This window comes from Nicotiana tabacum, chromosome 14 (assembly GCF_000715075.1).
Source record: "Nicotiana tabacum cultivar K326 chromosome 14, ASM71507v2, whole genome shotgun sequence".
Taxonomy (NCBI): domain Eukaryota; kingdom Viridiplantae; phylum Streptophyta; class Magnoliopsida; order Solanales; family Solanaceae; genus Nicotiana; species Nicotiana tabacum.
Genome location: NC_134093.1, coordinates 89,880,015 through 89,903,096, shown reverse-complemented (window position 1 = coordinate 89,903,096; position 23,082 = coordinate 89,880,015). Strand labels below are relative to the sequence as shown.

Sequence of the window (23,082 nt, the reverse complement as noted above, 5' to 3'; positions counted from 1 at the left end):
AAGGTTAAAATCATACGTATTCCTACTTTTTGCTATATATCATTCACTTTTCATAAAGAAAATTTATTTTGTTCTTTAGATTGTTAAGCTTTTCCTCTCTATAACTTCCCTTTTTCATGTTAAGTGTCAAGATTGACTTGTATCATAAACGCTTGAATTTATTTGCCATTAATATAATAATACATAACAAAATAAAAAAGGCTTTCTACGTTAAAAAGAAGGTAAAAAAAACAAGAGAACTATCCTGCAAAAGTTGTGAGCGAAGAAAAGAATAAAATACGAAATAATCGCGCAACAAAAATTATGATCAAGTATCAAAAGTAAGAGAATAAATATTGCACCGTTTCCTTATAGTATTGAAAGATATATTGAGATACATTTATGCATTATAATCTCAATAGTAAATTAAATTATAAAGATTGTTAATCCCTTATCAATTCAGTAGTATTTGACAAGACTTATTTAGGTTAGACCTCTGTACTTTCACTAGAGCCCCCATAAAAAACTGAATGCTTAAAACTAGATCCATCATTTGGAGCATCGACAACCTTGTATAGATCAGGATTGGTCATGTAAGGCATTAAGTTGCCAGTTTCTGTTTCTTGGCCATTGTCATCTATTGTCCCAATATTCCTACAATATGCATCGTAACGTGTGTCTCCTATTGGAAAAAAGCTTGAGCCCATTGGAGGTTCAAGTATCCCAGGTAGACTATATACTACTCTGCCCCAATCAATCGTTGATGCAAATTCATTCAATTCATCAAAAATCTGTTTTGGCCAAAAACCAATTTGTGTTTGATTTCGCGTGAGCAAATTCCACCAGTTCCCGTTGACAAGGTCCTTTAATTTTCAAAAAAGATAAAAAAGAAAAAATATTTTAGTGTTATACATTAACAGAGTATCAAATAACTCATGAATTACTGAAATATGTCTAATACTAATTTACCCGCATTATGTATATTTTATCTATCCACGCATCCTTACTTCCATATTGTGTAACAGGAGAGTATACATAATCTAAAGGTATATTTGTGTTTACAATAACAAATCCAGGTTATTATGTATTAAAACATTAATTTTTTCCCGCCTACAAAAGAAAAGCAACATATATTTTGTTACTGAGATGTCGTGAATATAGATTAATGGCAAGATATATAAGACATGCACATCTTATACAAAAGATAAGAATAATATTCCAAAAAAGTTATAAATAACTCACTTGAAAATATGTATATAGCTTACTTCGACCATCTCCATAAAGTGTAGGATCCACCTGCAATAACATTATACAAAAATAATACACAACTAAAGAGATGATAAAAGCATTTGTAAAGATAGAAAAAATATGCTTGTAGGTTGAGAATTAGAAAAACTTGTTGATACTCACCAACACATTAGAGGGATTATAAGTAATATAAGGAAACGATAATGAACTGTTAATAAAAATCAAGATACATACTCTCCATCCAACTTGTATATTTTCTGATCCTTTTTGTATTTTCAACTGACAAGCACTATGTTGCTGGCCTTTCACACGAGGAGTATAAATAGCAGTCACCATACCAGCTCCTCCAAACTTGTTGCTTGGATTATTTTCGGTTTGAACAATAGAAAGTTAAATAACAGAAAACATGAGGTCATAGAACGGCTAAAAACAATCCATCTGTTATCTTGAATTGCCCAACATTTTGTTAAGTTTTGCTTTTCTCTCTCTTTTATCTCTCATTGTCCCCATGATGCATCTAGTAAACTTGGTGTATTTGAGAAGAATGAATATTATCTTGTCCAATGAAGAAATAACCTTGAAATAGTAAATTCAAAGAAACACGACGCAATATTGATTCCTGGATACTTACCTTGTACCCTTTGGAAGGAAAGTTACTTTATTACTCAAGTTGTTTCCCTGCATACAGTAAGAATTTTATCATGAGATAAGTGTTGTTATAAGAAGGTATAATAGTTATCGTCATTAAGTTTAATATAGTTAAATTCATAATCTTACATAGGAAAACGAAGTGCTGAAAGAGACATCCTCTACGGGTGGCATAAGTTTTTGTCTGATAAGGTTATCATTAGTAGTTCTTCTTATGGAAACTGTTCCTTTTGGACAACCGTCTCCTTCTGATCTTCCCAAAGGCCAACCATTTATTGATTCGTCAGAATACTCTTTCATTATAGGCAATGTTGGTTTCATCTGTGTGCATGAAAACCTCAAAAAGTATTAATATTAATATATATTATAATATAATTAGTTTCAATTTGGACTTAAGAGAATAATGTAGAGACAAACCTGAGGGTGAAATGTGTGATTTTGCAACAATGGATGGTCAAATGCAGGTTGTTGGTAGAAATTCACACAATCGTATATATCACCATATTCCGTCTGTAGACCCAATAGTAAATATACTATGTCATTTATAAATTTTGCTTAGGAAGATGACCTGATTTCTAAGTCACATTTATATTCTAAATGCAATTGATTGCTTAGGAGTAGAATTATAACAACCCGGCCTGTCATTTTAAAAGTTGTAGCCTTGTTTCCCCATTTATCGCTCATTCTGTGCTCTATAACTGTTATGTGACTTGCCGAGGTAGTCGATTCAGGTCCGGAGAGATTTTACAATGAATTGGAATACTTAGTTTCAAAGTTTAAAACTTAAGTTGAAAAGGTTGGCTGGATGTCGACCTATGTGTAAACGACCCCGGAATAGAAATTTGATTATTCCAATAGCTCCGTATGGTGATTTTGGACTTAGGAGCGTGTTCAAAATTATATTTGGAAGTCCGTAGTTAATTAAGGCTTGAAATGGCTAAAATAGGAATTTAAGTTTGGAAGTTTGACCGGAGAGTTGACTTTTTGATATTGGGGTCGGAATTCAGTTCCAAAAATTTTCAAGCTCCGTTATATTATTTATGACTTGTGTTCAAAATTTGAGGTCAATCGGAATTGATTTGATAGGTTTCGGTATCGAATATAGAAGTTGGAATTTGTTAGTTTCCGTTAAGCTTGCATTGGGGTGTGATTCGTGTTTCTAGTGTTGTTTGATTTGATTTGAAGTTTTGACTAAGTTCGTATCATATTTTAGGACTTGTTAGTATATTTTGTTGAGGTCCCGGGGCCTCGAGTGAGTTCGGACAGTTAACGGACCGAATATTTGCACTTAGAGTTGCTGAAATCTGGTGTCTGGTTTCCTTCTATGCGACCGCGCGAGAAGGTCCGCAATCACGTAGACTTAATTGGGCAGCTAAAATATTTGTGCTATGTGATCATGTGGGCAAGTCCACGTTCGCGTATGTTTGGCAAGCTGTGCTATGCGAATGCGTGGCTAAGATCGCGTTCGCGAAGAGGAAACGAGGCAGAAGCTGGTCTACGCGCTTAACCCTTCGCGATCGCGTGGACGAGTCCGCGATCGCGTAGGTCTGGAAATGATGTATTTCGCGATTACGTGGAGTTATCCGCGATCGCACAGTGTCAATTTTGGGCAATGGAGATTTGTTCTTCGCGATCGCGTTATTTCATCCGCGATCGCATACGCATAATTTTGGGCAACCTTATTTTGGTCTTCGCGATCGCTTGCCTTTGTCCGCAATCGCATAGAAGAAAAAGCCTGGGCAGAGAGTTTAAGTTCTGAAAATGAGACTTCGTCCCATTTTCCATTTTTTACCAAATTGGAGCTCGAGAAGAGGCGATTTTCGGGAGAATTTCAAGGAAAACAATGGGGTAAGTGTTCTTAACTCAATATTGGTCAAATTACCTGAATCCATGGATGTTTTTTAACATTTAATTGGTGAATTAAGTTGGAAAAGTTTGAAAACCCTCTTGGATAAATTTGAGAATTTGAGGGCCAAATTATTATCGGAATTTAGTAATTTTGGTATGGTTAGACTCGTAGTTGAATGGGCATTCATATTTCGTAACTTTCGCTGGATTCCTAGACGTGGGCCCCATATGTGATTTTTGAGTTAATTTTGAATTTTATTGAAAAATATAGTATTTTCTTACAAAATTGATTCCTCTAATTGTTGTTGACTGTATCGAATTATTTTAGCTAGATTCGAGACATTCAGAGTTGGATAATCGAGGAAAAGTCCTATTAGTGGATTAAATTGAAGCAAGTCGAGGTAAGTGACTTGTCTAACCTTGTGTGGGGAAAATTTTCTTTAGGATTGGTATTGATATGAAAATGTTGATGTGTTGAAAGTCGTGTACACGAGGTGACGAGTGTGTACACGGGCTAAATGTGAAAGATTATATCTTTAAATTGTGTAGAGCATTGTTGCATATTAATTAAATTATTTATTTCTGTTATATTCATCACAATTAATATATTTTCGTATTTTAAATTTGTCTGACCTGTTCCTGCTAAGTGTTTTACCTGTTTAGTTGAAACTCTGCTTCTTTTGTTCCGTGCATTATTTGAAGGTGGGATTTCTTAATTTAAATATTATTAAAAATGAAGTATTTTACATTTAAAAATTTGATGTTAAGTCAAGATGTTAAATTTGTGAAATATTAATTTTGCTGAATAGTTTTTTGAGACTTTGTACTCATTGTGATTGAGTCGTGAGCTCCGTATTGTGGAAATAATGGATATTAAAATATTTGATTTATATTGGCAAATTGAAATATTTGAGCACTTGAGGTGCAGATTGTGATATATTGTGATATTGATACGCATGCGGTGGTATAAGGGCTTGGTGTTGAAAGGCATGCGGTGAGATAAGGGTGGCTTGATACGCGTATCTAGTAGGGGAACTATTAGAAGTCATGCGGTGTGATAAGGGTGGCTAAAACGCGGGATGCTATTTCTGGAAAAAAATATTTTCTTTAAAATTAAATGTGAAGGCTCCCGCGGTGATATAAGGAAATGAGATATTGTGAATTTATTTATTATTGGGACTATGGGGCGGTACCTCGGGAGTGCCCTTGTTGATGTTTCTTTATGGATGCATTGTCTTTGGTTATTTTTGGTATTTTCCTTAAAGTTGTAAATTTCTGTTTTTCTTCCGCGAGGTGTTAATTGCCCTTATTCTGTGTAGTTAAATTGTGACATACTACTTACTTGATTTATCCCCATTGTCATTATTGTTATTATGTTTTTAAAATTTTCTCCCTGTCTTTTATTATTCCAGTAGGGCCTGACCTGACCTCGTCACTACTCTACCGAGATTAGGCTTGGCACTTACTGGGTACCGCTGTGGTGTACTCATACTACACTTCTGCACATCTTTTTGTGCAGATCCAGGTACATCTTATCAGACCAGGCATCAGTGAATTATCCGTACGAGGAGACTTCGACGTATATCTTCCAGCGTCCGCAGACTACGGAGTCCCTTTCTATCTTATTATGTTGTCTTCCTTATTTCCTTTAGACTCTAATGTATAAAGACACTTATAATAAATTCTTAGAAGCTTATGACTTATTTCTACCGAGTTTTTGGAGTTGTGACTATTTGAATCGGGATTTGATTTATTTTATATGTTGAGATTTGAGTTTTAGTTTTGTATTCTGCATAATTGATAGGCTTACTTAGTCTTAGAGACTAGGCACCATCACGTCATCCTACGGAGAGAAATTGGGGTCGTGACAAGTTGGTATCAGAGCTCTAGGTTCATAGGTGTTATGAGTCACAAGCAGGTTTAGTAGAGTCTCGCGGATCAGTACAAAGACGTCTGTACTTATCTTCAGGAAGCTTTGGGACTGTTAGGAAAATATTCACTTCTTTCATTCCTTATCGGGCGACATTGATTTAGCTTGAAACATATATCTCATATTCCTTTGCATCCACTCGTGTATGACATTGCGCAGTCGATATCAGTTGTGTGTCGACGGTTCGTGATGCTGCAGATGGACTACGAGGGAGACAGAGATACTCAAACATTACCTCAATGTGTGGTTCCGACTGAAGATGCGGATGTATTGAGAGATCACCCAGTGGATCATGTGTGTGTGTGTGTGGGGGTTGGGGGGGTGCAACGGACCTTGGCATCTGGTTGATTTATATGAGCTGTGAAGGTAAATATTATGGACCATCGGACGTTGTGACCTATGACTTCGCGCCGAGTGGGGAGTCCACTATCAATGGATGGATTGCAGGGTCATGTGTTATATCAGTTTGGACCTGAAATATACATATGTTGTACTGAAAGGTTCCCCAAAATTTACACATGTTTAAGGCCTGAGATTTTGTAGATGATAAGGTTAGGACTTGTGGTATATCCGCCTCCTTAATAACCTTATACTTTAATACCAAAGGAGTTAGAAAAACAACTTTAAATTTACAGAAGGTCTACGCAGCATGGACGTCACGGTTGCAGATTTGGGGTGCTTCAGAGGAAGTACATTGGTTGACGAGATTCTGGACTATGTGGTTCGTGCCAAGATTTGTCTGTATGGAACTCTACTTTTGTGATCGTTGTGTATAATTAGGGGTAAGGGTTACCCCAAAGAAGAATCAAAGAGTATGTTAAGAAATGAGTCAGCTCAGCAGTGTTGAGTCAGCATAACAGAAGAAGAAATTGGCCTTGGGAGAGATAATTCACCACCGGTATTCGTGGCAAGCCTATGAAGGGTGCAGACCATACAATGCAACACCGCCCACGTGGCGCATAGGGTTTGAACGGTTGCGTCAGGTCACCATGACAGTGTCAGAATATGCCATAAGGTTCAATAAGTTAGCCCATCATAATCCTACTTTGGTTCCTACTGCTAGAGAGCGAGTCCACAAACTCATTAAAGGACTCAATTATGATCGTAAAATTTTGTACGACTCGGGAGCTACAGGCTGATACTTCATTTTCGCTAGTGGTATAAATTGCCAAGATATTAGAATGTGTTCGAGGTGAGGAAAAAAGAAAACTAAGGAGACCAATAGGTCTCGAGGTTCTGGAGGATTCAGTGGATTCTACTCTGGAAGTGTGAATCATTATGGCGGGGGCTCGGGTAGTCGGCCAGCCCAGTCCGCACATCGGATTACTGGGGGTGCTCCAGTAAGATCTTTTAATGCACCACCAATATGAGTTTCCTACAATGGTTATTCCCTTTATCTGGCATAGACTCAGTATGAGCAGCCAAACCTGCAAAGGGGTTGTTATGAATGCGGTGATACTAGGCACATCATGAGAAAATTGTCCCAGACTTGGGAGACATATTTCATCAAAGCACTCAGGTTACGTGCCCCATTGCAATTACTACACCACCTACATGACTAGTTATGGGTAGAGGGCGTCCTAGAGTTGGAGGCCCAACCGTTGATATATTTTTTTTATGGTATGGCTGAGGTCGCTACATTAGATGGTGTCGTTAGAGGTACGACCTCGATTTAATATAAAGGAATAATTTCCTTAACTTGATTCGGTTCTGAGTATCGAGACGAGTCCTCCTATTGTGCTCCACTTATGAGGAGCTTTGTAATTCCTAATTATATGTTTACTCATGTTGGGAGATTTTATGGAGATAACTACGCCTATCATTACGTGTTGGTCACTAATAAGAGCTGTGTGGCTAAAGGTGGCTTTCTGTTACTCATTTCGGTAAGTTTTGATGTAATTTCCGAATAATTAATTACAAATTGTGAATTATATGCCCTACCAGTGTGGGGTTCATTATGTGTTGTAATTTTGTTTAACGGAAATTATTTAAAAGGAGAAAATGGAAAGTTTCGATTGGTACGATGTGCATATTACTTGTGATTCAGAACTGAGGACGAGATCCTCACATTTTAATATAAATTGATATGTTTTAAACCGGGCTATGAGCTGCGGTGGAAGTTATATAAGGACGAGATCATTGTGATGAAAATTCTTATATGAAATTCTCTGTGCATACTTGCCAAATTCGTGTTGTAATTATTGAGTTTTAACCTACGAGGTAGGTGCCCGTCCAGGTGGTGTTAAATGTGACTCATTAATTCGGATAAATATTTATGAGGTCTTCATGCCTCGTATCTCATTATCAATATTGTGAAGGTTTGAAATGAGATTTTTGTTAACATGAAGTTAATTGATGATTCTGTAATTGATTATGAACAACTATTAAGACCAAATTAACCTAGAAGGGTGCTCCGTTCAAGTGGACTGAGGAATGTGAGGAGAGCTTTCAAAAGCTCAAGACAGCTTTGACTACAACCCCAGTATTGGTATTGCCTACAGGTTCAAGGTCTTATAATGTGTATTGTGATGCGTCGCGTATTGTTCTCGGTGCAGTATTGATGCAAGATGGTAGGGTGATTGCCTATGTGTCTAGATAATTAAATGTACATGAGAAGAATTATTCGGTCCACGACCTTGAGTTAACAGCTATTGTTCATGCCTTGAAGATTTGGCGGCAATATTTGTACAGTGTCCATTGTGAGGTTTATACCGACCACCGGATTCTACAACATCTGTTTAAACAGAGGGATCTTAATGTATGACAGCGGAGGTGGTTGGAGTTGCTTAGGGATTATGATATCACCATTCTCTATCATCCTAGAAAGGCCAATGTGGTGGCCGATGCCTTGAGTCGTAAGACGGAGAGTTTGGGTTGCTTAGCATCCTTACCAGTAGTAGAGAGGCCTTTAGACTCGGATGTTCAGGCCTTGGCCAACCAGTTTGTTAGATTGGATATTTTCGAGGTGAGCTGAGTTTTGGCTTGTGTGGTTTCTCACTCTTTTCTGTATGATCGTATCAGGGAGCGTCACTACAATGACCCCCATCTGCTTGTCCTTAAAGACATAGTTCAGCACAGTGATGCCAAAGAAGTCACTATTGGAGATCACAGTGTATTGCGAATGCAGGGCATGCTATGTGTGCCTAATGTAGATGGTTTGCGTGAGTTGATTCTCCAGGAGGCTCACAGTTCACAGTACTCCATTCATCCGGGTGCTACAAAGATGTATCAGGACTTGAGACAACACTATTGGTGGAGGCAGATGAAGAAAGATATAGTGGAATATGTAGCTCGGTGCCTAAATTATTAGCAGGTAAAATATGAGCATCAACGGCCAGGTGGATCACTTCAAAAGTTAGAGATTCCGGAATGGAAATGGGAGCGGATCACTATGGATTTCATTTTTGGGGTCCCATGGACTCAGAGAAAGTTCGATGCAGTTTGGGTGATTATGGATAGGTTGACCAAGTCAGTCCATTTCATTCCTATAGTTACTACTTACTCTTCGGAACAACTGGCTCAGGTCTATATTCGCAAGATTGTCAGACTTCATGGCGTACCAGTATCTATCATCTCTGACCGGGGTATGCAGTTTACATCACAGTTCTGGAGGGCTGTACAGTGAGAGTTGGGTACTCGTGTGGAGTTGAGTACAACCTTTTACCCTCAGAAGGACGGACAGTCCGAGCGCACTATCCAGATATTAGAGGATATGCTTCGTGCTTGTGTGATAGATTTTGGGGGAGCTTGGGATCAGTTCTTGCCACTTGCGGAGTTTGCTTACAATAACAGCTACCAGTCGAGCATTCAAATGTCTCCGTATGAGGCCTTGTATGGTAGGCGGTGCCGGTCTCCAGTGGGTTGGTTCGAGCCGGGCGAAGCTAGACTATTGGGTACGGACTTGGTTCAAGATGCTTTGGAAAAGGTTAAGTTGATTCAGGATCGACTCCGTACAACCCAATCTAGACAAAAGAGTTATGCAGATCGGAAGGTACATGATGTTTCATTCATGGTTGGTGAGCGGGTTTTGCTCCAGGTTTCGCCTTTGGAGGGTGTTATGAGGTTCGGAAAGAAGGGAAAGTTGAGCCCGAGGTATATCGAACGTTTTGCGATTCTTGAAAGAATTGGAGAGGTGGCTTATAGACTTTCACTACCACCTAATCTCTCTGCAGTTCATCCAGTGTTCCATGTTTCCATGCTCCGGAAGTATCACGATGATCCGTCTCATATGTTAGACTTCAGCTCAGTTTAGTTGGACAAGGATCTATCTTATGTTGAGGAACCAATGGCCATTTTGGATAGACAGGTTAGGAAGTTGAGATCAAAGAGCATTACTTCAGTAAAAGTACAGTGTAGGGTTCATCCGGTCGAGGAGGCGATTTGGGAGACCGAGCATGATATGCGCAACTGTTATCCTCATCTTTTCACCACTCCAGGTATAATTCTAAACCCGTTTGAGGACGAACGTTTGTTTAAGAGGGGGAGGAGGTAACGACCCGGCCAGTCATTTTAAAAGTTGTAGCCTCGTTTTCCAATTTACTGCTCATTCTGTGCTCTATAACTGTTATGTGACTTACCGGGGTAGTCAGTTTGTGTAACGACCCGACCGGTCATTTTGAGAATTTAAGTCCTATTCGGCGGCATAAGTCCCTGAGAAGCTTTCTATTATGTGTATTGACATGCGTGCGTGGTTGAATTCAGTTACCGGATGATTTAGAGTAATTTGGGACCCTTAGTTCCTAAAACGGAAGCTTAAACTTTCGGATTTTGACCGTAGTCGGAACTGTGTGAAAACGACTCCGGAATGGAGTTTCGTCGGTTTCGTTAGCTCCATTGGGTGATTTTGGACTTAAGGGCGTGTCCGTATTGTGTTTTGGAGGCCTGTAGCTCATTCAGGCTTGAAATGGCAAAAGTCAAAAATTTTGGAGATTTTGACCGATAGTGGACTTTTTGATATCGGGGTCAGAATCCGATTCCGAAAGTTGGAATAGGTCCATAATGTGGAATATGACTTGTGTGCAAAATTTGAGGTTAATCGGACGTGGTTTGATAGGTTTCGACATCAGTTGTAGAAATTTGAAGTTTCAAGTTCACTAAGTTTGAATTAGAGGGTGATTCGTATTTTTAACGTTGTTTGATGTGATTTGAGGGCTCGAATAAGTCAGTATGGTGATTTAGGACTAGTTGGTATGTTTGGTTGAGGTCCCGGGGGGCCTCGGGTATGTGTCAGATGCTTAACGGGTTGAGATTTGGACTTGTGTAGTTGCTGAAGCGTTCAAGCTTATGGTGTAATCACACCTGTGATGGGGTGGCCGTAGGTGCGGACTCGCACGTACGGAAGTGAACTCGCAGATACGGCCCTGTTCTGGGTAACCAGTGGCCGCAGGTGCGACAAAAGGGGCACAGAAGCAGAGCCGCACCTGCGGAGAAGGGATCGTAGAAGCGGAAGGCGAGCTGAGTGAGGATTCCGCTGAAGCGGACAAGAACCCGCAGGCGCGCACTCGCAGGTGTAGACTTATGCTCGCAGAAGCCGACAAGAGGACTTAAATCATTTTCACACCTGCGACGTTGCAAGACCGACTGGAAGCCCGCAAAAGCGGAAATCGCTGGGCAGAAAAGGGCTAAGTGCGAGGGTTGATTTAATTCTCCAATTTTGGACCTAGAGAGCTCGGATTGAGGCAAAATTTTGAGGGATTTCAGATTAGTCTATAGTTGAATTCATCATTTAATTAAGGAATTTGGTTGAGATTTTGGTATGAGGGAACTTGTGGTTGGTTGGGTGTTCGTATTTTGTGACTTTTACCTGTTTCCGAGACATGGGCCCGAGTCGACTTTTTGGGCTGAATTTTTGATTCCTTGCTAAAGTCGTAGATTTATTATTTAAATTAGTTTCTCATAATTTTATTCATGATGTGTAATTGTGTTTGGCTAGATTTGGGCCATTCAAAGTCGAATAATCGAAGAAATGGCATTCTTACTGATTGATTAAGCTTGGTTCGAGGTAAGTATCTTGCCTAACTTCGTGTGGGGGAAATACCCCTTAGGATTTGAGACTTCTATGCTAATTGTATTTCGTGTACACGAGGTGGCGAGTACGTGCTTGGACTTATTTGTGGAATGTTGGCCTTTTTGCCCCAAACTCGGGCTGAACTAGGACAATTAACTGCACTGGTATGACCTCTGGGACCTGGTCAATATGGACCCGCTGCTCTGGGGTGCGGGCTGCGGGAGTTTGTGCCCCTCCCCAGCCTGAGATATGGCTGATGCCAGTGGGATCAACCCTGCCTGAGCTAGAGTACCAAACATGCTCAAGAACTGGGCGAGAGTCTCTTGAAGTTAAGGGGTAGTAACAGGCGTCTCAGGTGCATGCCCTTCAACTGGAGCTACCGGTGGCTCCTCTGTCGTAGCTCGAGTAAGTGCTCTGGCTACACCACGTGTCCGTCCTCGGCCTCTCGCGGCTCTAGCAGGGGGCGCGGGTGTCTGATCGTCAGATCCAGCTGTGCGTGTCCTCACCATCTGTGAGAGAATAGAAACACAAATATTTAGAATTTCGAAGTAAACAAATTCGCACGATAAGGAATCAAAGAAGTGAAGCTTTTCCTAACAGTTTCATAGCCTCTCGAAGATAAGTACATATATCTCTGTACTGACCCATGAGACTCAACTAAACCTACTTGTGACTCATAACACCTATGAACCTAGATCTCTGATACTAACTTGTCACGACCCCAATTTCCCTCCGTAGGATGACGTGATGACACCTAATCTCTAAGAATAGGTAATCCTAACGTACATGCAGATTTTAACCGAGAAATAATAAAAACTTTCAAATAACTCAACAAGTATCATAAAAAGAACTTTGTAATTCAACAGAACACAACTCCCCAAAATCCGGTGATAACAAGTCATAATCTCTACAAGAAACTATTGATCATCCCTATACAATAGTGTTTATAAAATGGAAAGAAAATGAAGTAGACTAGATAGAGGGTGACTCTGAGGCCAGCGGATGCCGGCAGGTATACCTTGAAGTTTTCGAGTCTAAGCTCGACTCAATGGTGCCTGGGCTTGTAAGAGGTACCTGGATTCGCACAGAAGATGTGCAGAAGCATAGCATGAGTACACCATAAAGGTTCCCATTAAATGCCAAGCCTAACCTCGGTAAAGTAGTGACGAGGTCAGGTCAAGGCCCTACTGGAATAAATAAGAAATCGAGCAGGTATATAATAGTGTAATAATGATAAAGAATGGAAATGAATCAATGAAGAAATACACCAAGAATAGCTACACTGAACTAAGGAAAATAATGCATCACGGAACAAAACAAGGAATGATATGCCAAGGAAACAAAGCAACCATAATACAAGCGAAGTAATTTAAAAGTATCAACAAGAATCACTATCGAGGTACCATCTCGTAGTCTCAAATCACAAAATAAATCATAATCTTTCCATATATCACCGCGGGAGCCTTGCATTTAGTTTTGAAAATCATTTTTCCCGAAATAGCTTCCCGCATTTTAGCGCACCTTATCACACTGCGTGGCTTCAAGTAGTTCCCCTGCTAGCAACACGCGTATCAAGCCCACTTTATATCACCGCATGCGTTTCAACCCCAAATCCTTAGACCACCGTATGCCTATCAATATCACAATGTATCACAAATCGCACCTCACGCTCCCAATATAACAACTTGTCAAAGAAGTCAACAATAATGGTGTTTTCACAATAAATAACTCATGGCTCAACCATAATATGCACAAGAGTCTCAACAATAACAATCGGAAGTGAATAATTCAATAAGAATAGTATTTCACAACTTTACAACTTTGCCTCAATGTGAATCACGACCTTTATAACTCAATACCAACTTCAACAATAAGATATTCCAAGAAATAACAATTTCAAGTAAGGAACTCATCGGTTAAATAATGAATAATGAATAGAGAAAATAATAATTTCAACTAGGCATGTAAAGGTAATTAACAAGTAAGAGGTAAGACAAGTAAAGCATATGAAAGGAATCTACATAGCTAGAATCGATCAATTACCACATTTAGCCCGTGTACACACTCGTCACCTTGCATACACGGCTTCCATATTTCACAATTAACACAAAACAACACCAATCCTAAGGGGTAATTTTTCCACATAAAGTTAGGTAAGACACTTACCTTAAAACACACTAACTCAATCCACTTGTAAGCCTTTTCCTCAATTATCCAACTCTGAACACCTCGAATCTAGCCAAAACAACTCCATACCATAAATATAAACTATAGGAAGCTATTCTGAATAATAAAGTTGCAATCTTTTCGATAACGATTCCAACCAAACAAGAATTACTCAAATCCGACTGCATATCGTCTTTAAAATCCCCAAAATTTAGTCTAAAAAGTTTTCACAATCTTTTCCCAAATTTCCAATTTAAATCACAAATTAAATGATGAAAATAACAATGGATTCATGTAATATAGTCAAATCCGGGTTAGAATCACTTACCCCGATGATTTTCTTGAAAATCCCTGGAAATATCGCCACAAACCAAGCTCTCTAGGACCAAAAGATGAAAATAAAATGAAACCCTCAAATGCAACTTAACTGCCCAGCGATTTCCGCTTCCGCGACCAGGAGGTCCTTTTCTGCGGAACCGATCCAGCGTAAAATGGATCGCACCTGCGCATCCCACTCAAGACCAGCTCCTCCGCTTCTGCGGAAATAAGCCCGCACCTGCACACGTGCGCCTGCGGAGGAAATATCGCACCTGCGACCATGCCCGCTCCAGCGCTTCCCTTCATCGCAGAAGCGACTTCGCTGTTGCAGAGACCTTTATGCTTTTGCGGTCCCAGCGTCCCCTACTCACTTCTGCACCTGCACTCATAAGGTCGCACCTACGACCAATCCCCTCATAGGTGCGAACACACTAGAAGGTCCACAATCTTAGCAATGTTTCAAGTCCCATTTTTTATCCGTTAACCATCCAAAATCCACCCGAGGACCCCGGACCTCAACCAAACATACCAACAAGTCCTAAAGTACGTTACAAACTTAGTTGAGGCCTCAAATCACATCAAATAACTTCAAAAACACGAATCGCACCCCAATTCAAGCCTAATGAAACTAAGGAATTTCCAACTTCTACAATCGATGCCGAAACCATCAAACCAACTCCGATTGACCCCAAATTTGTACACAAATCATAAATAACGCGACAGACCTATTCCAACTTCTGAAATCAAAATCTGACCCCGGTATCAATAAAGTCAACTCCCGGTCAAGCTTCTCAACCTTCCAAACCTTAAATTTTCTAACTTTCGCTAATTCAAGCCAAAACGACTTACGGACCTCCAAATCAACATCCGGACATGCTCCTAAATCTAAAATCACCATACGTAGCTATTGGAACAGTCAAAACTTCATTCCAGAGTCGTTCACACAAAAGTCAAACTACTGTCAACTCTTCCAATTTAAGCCTTCGACTTAGGGACTATGTGTCCCAATTCACTCCGAAACTTACCCGAACCAAAACCAAACACCTCCGGCAAGTCACATAACCATAATACAACATAGATGAGGCAATAAATAGGGGATCAGGCCTAAAATACTCAAAACGACCGGCCGGATCGTTACAAATATTTATCATCCGCGTGCTTTCGTATAAATTATACTTCATATCCGTATACGTGTAATAGATTATAATAGAGTGTATGATTTTATTTCATGTATGATAATTTACACTTACATATATATATGACAAGCATTGATGATTTATTCTCAACTATTCATTACCTCGCTCGAATGCTTGATCGGTGAATAAATAAAAAAATAAATCTTGAAGTTTAAGTGACTAGATGCTCCGGTATAATGAGTGACTAGATGCTCCAAGATGTGTACAATCGACAGAGTTTTGAATGTTTTATTATCGATTACCTTATTAGTACTTTGCTCGGATACTTTATCAGTGGATCAATTGAAAATTCAATTATATTCGATTAAAACTTACTATAACACATTTAAAAATAAAATGTATAGTTCTATAAGATGAATTTAAATTATTGTTATTTATAATCTATATATATTTAACAATATAAATTGTATGTGCGCGCGCGCACACACACATAGAGTCTCGAATGTTTTATTCTCGATTACCTTACTAGTACTTTGCTCGGATATACTTCATCAGTGGATCAATTGAAAATTTAATTATATTCGATTAAAACTTACTATAACACATTTAAAAATAAAATATGTATTATTTTATTAGGCTCGATACTATTAAGAAGTAAAAATATGTATCAAGCAAGGTAGAAATTTTCTTTCATTTATGTTCGTAATATACAAAACGGTAAGCGCGTAAAAGCTCGTGTTATGGCTGAGGTGGTCTACGTGGGTAGGGTTTATTTGACCGTTTGGCCATTACAATAAATCCTAACCATCAAGCTGAGGCTATTCAAGCACAAAGTTTCCTCCCTTGCTAAAAATCTTAACCCGAGGGCGATGGCCCCCAGTATTCAAGGTCGATCTTCGAGAGAGCTTGGACACTGTTGATGCAACCATCGACTCCGATTTGAAATCGGTCTTCAATTCTAAGTTAGCAAGATCCATTGTTGCCTCGTTAAAACCCTTGACGGAAAACCTATTTGGGACAAAAATCAGTTCAAGGGAAAAAGAGTTCAGCGCGAGCTTTCAGACCTAACAGTTACATCCTCCTTTGGTTGTTGCCTGCAAGTGTTAGTCCAATTCGCAATATATAAAAAAAGAAAATGAATGAGGTCGTACCTTAGCAGTAGTATCATTTTAAGTGGGTCACGTTCTAGCTGTTCGGTAGTTGTACACTGTTCCCTGGTTCGAGTTTGTACAAACCTTTACCGGTAATATCGATGACTCGATATGGACCTTCCTAATTCGGTCCCAGCTTCCCTTCGTTCTGGTTTCAGGTATTCACTGTCACCTTTCTTAACACTAAATCCCCAATATTGAAGTGTCGGGGGTTGTCTATTCGATTGTAATATCTTTCTATCCACTGTTTCTAGGCGGCCAACCGGACTAGGGCGTCCTCGCACTTCTCATCCAATAGTTCCAGGCTTGTGTTCATGGCATCACCGTTTGATTCTTCGGTCACATATCGGAACCTGAGACTCGGTTCTCCCATCTCGATCGGTATTATTGCTTCGGCACCGTAGACCAATGAAAACACAGTGGCCCCGGTACTATATCTTGAGGTCGTACGATATGCCCACAAGACCTCAGGAATTTCCTTCCATTTGTTTTGGTATCGGACAACCTTTTCTTAAGCTTTTGGAGTAGATTCCGCATGTCCGTTCCCACTAGGGTGATAGGGTGTTGACAGGACCCTTTTGATTTTAAGGTCTTTAAAAAATTTACTTACCTTGTTGCCGATGAACTGCTTCCCGTTATCACACACGATCTCGACTGGTATCCCAAACCGACATATTATGTGGTCCCAAACAAAATCGATAACTTCTTTTTCTCGGACTTTCTCGAATGCCTGAGCTTTGACCCATTTAGAAAAATAGTCAGTCATAAATAGTATAAATTGAGCCTTATCGTATGCCCACGGCAGGGGACCGACAATGTCCATTCCCCATTTCATGAATGGACAAGGTGACAAGACCGAGTGTAGCAGCTCTCCGGGCTGGTGGATCATCGGTGCATGCCTTTGACAGCCATCACATCTTTGTACAAAGTCCCTTGCATCTTTCTCTATGTCGGTTCAGTAATATTCGGCCCTGATTATTTTCCTAACCAAATGACTCTACCCTCGAATGGTTCCCGCAGGTGCCCTCGTGAACTTCTATCAAGAAATATTCGGTGTCTACCGATCCCAATCATACGGCAAGTGGGCCATCGAGTGTTCTTCTGTACAAAGTGCCTTCTGACAAGCTAAACCTAGCCACCTTCGTGTGCAGAGCCCTTGATTCTTTAGGATCCGATGGAAACTTCCTGGTCTTAAAGTAATCTATATACTTATTTCTCCAGTCCCAAGTCAAACTTGTTGAGTTTATTTTGGCATGCCCTTCCTTCACTACAGATTTCATGTGTTGAACAACCGTTCCTTAGCTGAATTCATCGTCATCAACCGATGGCCCCAAGTTAGCTAGAGCATCGGCTTCGCTATTTTGATCCCAGGGTATGTGTTGTAGGGTCCATTCCTTGAATTGATGTAGTGTTACCTGTACTTCTGTCCAAGTACCTCCGCATTTGTTCTTCTTTTACTTCGAATGTCCCATTGACTTGATTTACCGCAAGGAGGGATTCACATATAGCTTCGACCACTTCGGCCCCCAGGCTTTTATCCAGTTTGAGACCTGCAATCATGACCTCATACTCGGCCTCATTGTTAGTCAATTTTACAGTTCTAATGGACTGCCTAACTACGTTACACGTAGGCTTCAATACGATGCCGAGTCCGTTCCCCTTTGCATTCGAGGCACCGTCAGTAAATAGGGTCCAGATTCCCAAGGAGGTCCCCGAGGTTATCAACAATTCCTTTTCGACTTCGGGTATTAAAGCCAGCGTGAATTCGGCCACGAAGTCTGCCAAAATTTGAGATTTGATGGAGGTATGGGGGTGATATTTGACATCGTACCCGCTAATTTCTATGGCCCATTTGACCAATCGGCCCGAGAGCTCGGGTTTGTGCATTATGTTCCTTAACGGGTAAGAAGTTACAACGCATATGGGGTGGCATTGAAAGTATGGTTTCAACTTCCTGGAGACTCTTAGCAAAGACAACACCAATTTTACTAGGTGAGGACATCTCGTTTCGACCTCGCCTAGAATCCTACTAACATAATAAATGAGAAATTGCGTACCTTCCTCTTCTCGGACTAAGACTCTGCTTACCGCTATCTAGGATACCGGTAAGTACAGTACAACTTCTCGTCTGTCTTCGGTGTATGGAGCAAAGATGGACTCGAAAGGTACCGTTTGAGTTCTTCCAAAGCCTGCTGGCACTCCGAGGTCCATGAAAAGTTATTCTTTTTCCTCAATAACGAGAAGAAACGATGACTCTTATCGGAGGATCTCGATATGAATCAGCCCAGGGAGGCTATGCGCCCGGTTAGCCTCTGAATGGCCTTGACATTATCCACCACGGTGATATCCTCTATAGCTTTGATTTTGTTGGTTGTATTCACTGAATATGCAGTTGTTATGTTATGAATACGTTTCTTAATTACTAGTTTCACCTCTACTTAATTTAATTAGAATTAATTGCTTCATGATCCGCCCTTGATGCTTATTTGAGTCATATGCGCCTTAACTGAAATTGCTATCTCTTCTATTGCCATGTTATCTTTCCCCTAACTGCTTATCTTTATTTGAAGTTATAATTATCTCTTTTGTAATTGTTCATCCTTAATTAAGGCTATGATTATCTTTCTGCTGCTTATCCCTACTTGAATTTGTTGTATCTCTTTCTTAATTGCCAACCTTAAAAGAAGTTAGATATCCTATATTTTAGTTGACTTGTCCTTATTTGGAATTATTCTCCTTGTGTTAGCTCCCTCATTGTCGAATTGTACATTGTGGACCGTTGTTACATAATATTTCATGTCTTGTTGAGCTGCTCTTATTATGACTAGCATTCTCAATTGTGGCCTCTCCTAGTGAAATAATTCCTCTGTTCCTTTGGGTTTTGGAATTTCTGAGTTGATTTATTTGTCGTACCTTTGTATTAGTGTTATTTTTGCTGTTGTACTTGTTGTTCTTGCGTATTTACTTTGGTACTACGAGGCAGTACCTCGGGAGATCCCCTGTTGAGCATTTACTTTTGGGACTACGAGACGGTATCTCGGAAGTGCCCTTTATTGACATCTCTTTGCTATTGGGTTGCACGAGGTTTCTGCCGTGCTATTGTTACTATTGATATTGGCACATGCATCGTGAGAAAGCCGAATATATATATGGGTTGCACATGTGGCGAGACAAGGTGGGAACATTATTATGCATGTGTGGCGAGACAAGGCGGGCATTTACTTTACTATTGCACATATGGCGAGACAAGGTGGGCTATGTCAGGGATTGATTTGTGATGACTTGTGATGGACTGAGGGCATTTTGTTGTTGATATTTGTGTAGTGGTACACTTACCTGTGTGAGCTTTATCTTGTGAAAGTTGTGAGAAAACATTCTACGTGTTGTCCGTTCTTTCCCTTATGCTCACTAGCTGATATGAACTATGTTAGGACACTTGCACAAGCATACACATAGTTAAGCACTCTTATCGGATAAGAGGTTTTCTTGATATTGTTGAGTATAGATGCACACACTTGCTTACTTTCCTTCTATGCGAGAATGGCTCTATTTGGCACGCTAGTCGTCATTGCGGTTATGAGGTTTAATGAGGGCTCAGGATGCCAAGTGTTAGGGTTCAGGTATTGAGACCCGTGAGTTGTGATTTGTCCGAGGTTCGATACCTCATGGAGTTTATTGACTAAAAACCGGTGTGAAAGCTGTCGTATTATTCAGTTGTTACTTGTCCTTTCTTTATCTGTGATTATCAGACTTAGGTTATGTTTCTGTTCATTCTTCTATCTCATTATTATGGTGTTCCACTGATAGTGGTTATTTTCCTTCCTTATTGCAATTACCGTATTAATTGCCACTTCACGTAGTCTTTATAGATATCATACTCTGTTGTTTCTATACTTATACTTGTTCAGGTTATTTAGTCCAGTAGGTGTCTTGACTGTTCCTCATCACTACTCCAGTGTGGTTAGTCTAGATACGTGTTGGGTACCGCCGTGGTGTACTCATTCTACACTTTAATCCAGGTATTTCGAAGTCAGTTGATCATTAGCTAGCTATGCGGACTGTTGTTGTGGAGACTCAAGGTAAACCTGTTGCTGTGTTCGCAGGCTTCGGAGTCACCTTCCTATTTTGTATTCACATTATTTTACCTATTTAGAAATTTGTAGCAAATCTCTGAAAAGCTTATGACTTGTATTACCGAATTTTGGGGATTGTAAACTTTATAGAGGAATCCATTTCAAAAGTTGTTAGATGTTATTTATTATTGTGGTTATTCTGTAAATGTTAGGCTTACCTAGTCCCTAAGACTAGGTGCCATCACGATACCCAATAGAGAGAAAAATTTGGGTCCTGACAAGTTGGTATCAGAGCTCTAGGTTCATAGGTGCTACGAGTCATAAGTGAGTTTAGTAGAGTCTTGCGGATCGGTACGGAGACGTTTGTACTTATCTTCGAATGGCTACAGAACTATTAGGACAATTTAACTTCCTTCATTCCTATCGTGTGAGTTAATTGATCTCGAAGTTTGAACTTTTATCAGTCCATTCTCTCACAGATGGTGAGGACACGAGCTGTAGTTACTGATGATGTTACCCCCGGAGCAGATGTCGCTAGGGGCAGAGGCCGACGAGGAGCACGTGCCGCAGCTAGGGCACCTACCAGAGTAGTAGGTGAGGATACGCCAGTAGTTCCAGTTTGGGAGCAGGTACCGGAGGCGCCTGATGTTACCCCCGGACTTCAGGAGACCTTAGCACAGTTCCTGGGCATGTTTGGTACATTGGCTCAGGCGAGGTTGATTCCGGTTGCACCAGCTACTTCATAGACCGAAGGAGGAGCCCAGACTCCCGCCGCCCACACTCCAGAGTAGCGAGTTCATGTTGGTCAGGTTCCAGGTGTCATGGCGACACAGCCTGTGGTCCCAGTTCAGCCCGTGGTTAGGGCAGCAACATCTGAGGAAGAACTGCTTAGACTCGAGAGGTACAAGAAGTACCACCCTCCTACCTTCAATGGATTGGAGACAAATGATGCCTAAAGTTTTATGGAGGAGTGTCACCGCATTCTCCATACTATAGGTATTATGGAGATGAGAGCGGGTTTGCTTTTACTATGTTCCAGCTCAAGGGAGTGGCTTATCAGTGGTGGCTGGTATACGAGTTAGGTAGCCCGGCCGAGTCAACTTCACTTACATGGGTTCAGTTTTCAGAGATGTTCCTGAGAGAGTTTGTACCTCAGTCCCTTCGAGATGCATGGCACGTGGAGTTTGAGCAGCTGCGCTAGGGCACTATGTCAGTGTTAGAGTATTCCATTAGATTCAGTGATTTGGCCAAACATGCACCTCCTTTGGTTGCTATAGTTAGAGAGCGTGTCTGTAGATTCATTGAGGGGCTCAGGTATGATATTCGGTTTATCATGGCTCGGGAGTTAGAGATGGATGTTTCATTTCAGCAGGTAGTAGGGATCGCTCGCCGAGTAGAGGGCATGTGGGATCAGGAGAGAGGAGGCAGGCAGGGCCATGAGAGAGAGGACATGCGAGGTCAGAAGAGAGAGGACGAGGAGGCGAGGAGGCCTCGTAGACCAGAGAGATCTACCGGTCCTTATTTTGGAGGCAGAGTACGACATGGTAGAGGTTTTGTGGGTCAGCCAGTTCAGTTTTCACTTTAGGCTTTGCATAGTGTTTCAAGTGCTCATGGGTCTCAGAGTACCCGTACCACACAGTTCCCACAGCCACGTCAACAGAGAGGTTGCTTCGAGTGTGGAGATACCAGCCATAGGGTGAGAGATTGTCTTAGACTCCAGACAGGTATGTCACAATAAAGTATTCAGGCGAGTAGAGTGTGCCCAAGAGGGGAAGTCCCGGCTCGTTGATGTGTTTCATATAGTAGGCTTGAGGCCACTGCGCCAGATGATGTCATATAGGTATGATTTTGATTTGTTATAGAGGGGCACCATTCATATTTTGATTCGGTTATGCTTATCGGGGCGAGTTCCCCTATTTGTTGTCCTACCTATGGGTGAGTTCATGACCTAGCATTATATTTATGTGTATGACCCTGTTGGGAGATTCTATGAGTGATAGCCAAGTCTATCATTGTTTTAATTAATTATTGAAAGTTACGAGACTAGAAGTGAATTCCTGTTGTCCATTATGGTAGGTTTGATACGATTCCTGAGTAATTTGGTTATGATTTATTATTTGATACTCTACCGGGGTGAGAGTTCAGTAAGTGTTGTGATTTTATTGGCAGAATTGAGTTAGTGGAAGATTTCAATTGGTATGATGTGTATTCGACTTGAAATTCAGAGTGAGGGCGAGACCCTCGTGATTCCATGTGATTTGATATGTTTGAGCCGAGTTGCGTGCCGTGGTGGAAGTTATATCAAGATGAGATCCTTGTGATTTGTTCATATACCTTATTCTTCCTTTTTAAATTGATTCGTAGTATGGTACTGATAGAGAGTTGTGCCTATCGGGGTTGTTTGATATTTCTCTTGTGTGTTTCTCTTTACATATTCAGTCATTTTCGTTCTGTGCTTCTTGAGTTTTAGCTTGCGGGGTGTGTGCCCGATGGTGTTAGTTGTGACTTGTTGATTCGGGTGTATAGTTAAGAGGCCTTCATGTTTCTTGCATCATTGTCAGTGTTGTGGAGGGTTGAA

At 40.6% G+C, this 23,082-nt stretch overlaps 1 protein-coding gene across 1 annotated transcript in view; it reads right to left on the bottom strand.

Annotated features, from left to right (window-relative positions):
- Nucleotides 1-467: 467 nt before the first annotated feature.
- Nucleotides 468-23,082, bottom strand: part of LOC107769843 (protein neprosin-like) — a 39,858-nt gene continuing 17,243 nt past the window's right edge. The window contains exons 2-7 of the mRNA XM_075230230.1: nucleotides 2,293-2,385; nucleotides 2,005-2,196; nucleotides 1,859-1,905; nucleotides 1,390-1,435; nucleotides 1,222-1,275; nucleotides 468-842 (exon numbers count right to left, since the gene is read on the bottom strand). Of these exons, the coding sequence (XP_075086331.1) occupies nucleotides 468-842; nucleotides 1,222-1,275; nucleotides 1,390-1,435; nucleotides 1,859-1,905; nucleotides 2,005-2,196; nucleotides 2,293-2,385 (807 nt within the window). The remainder of the gene's footprint in view (nucleotides 843-1,221; nucleotides 1,276-1,389; nucleotides 1,436-1,858; nucleotides 1,906-2,004; nucleotides 2,197-2,292; nucleotides 2,386-23,082) is intronic.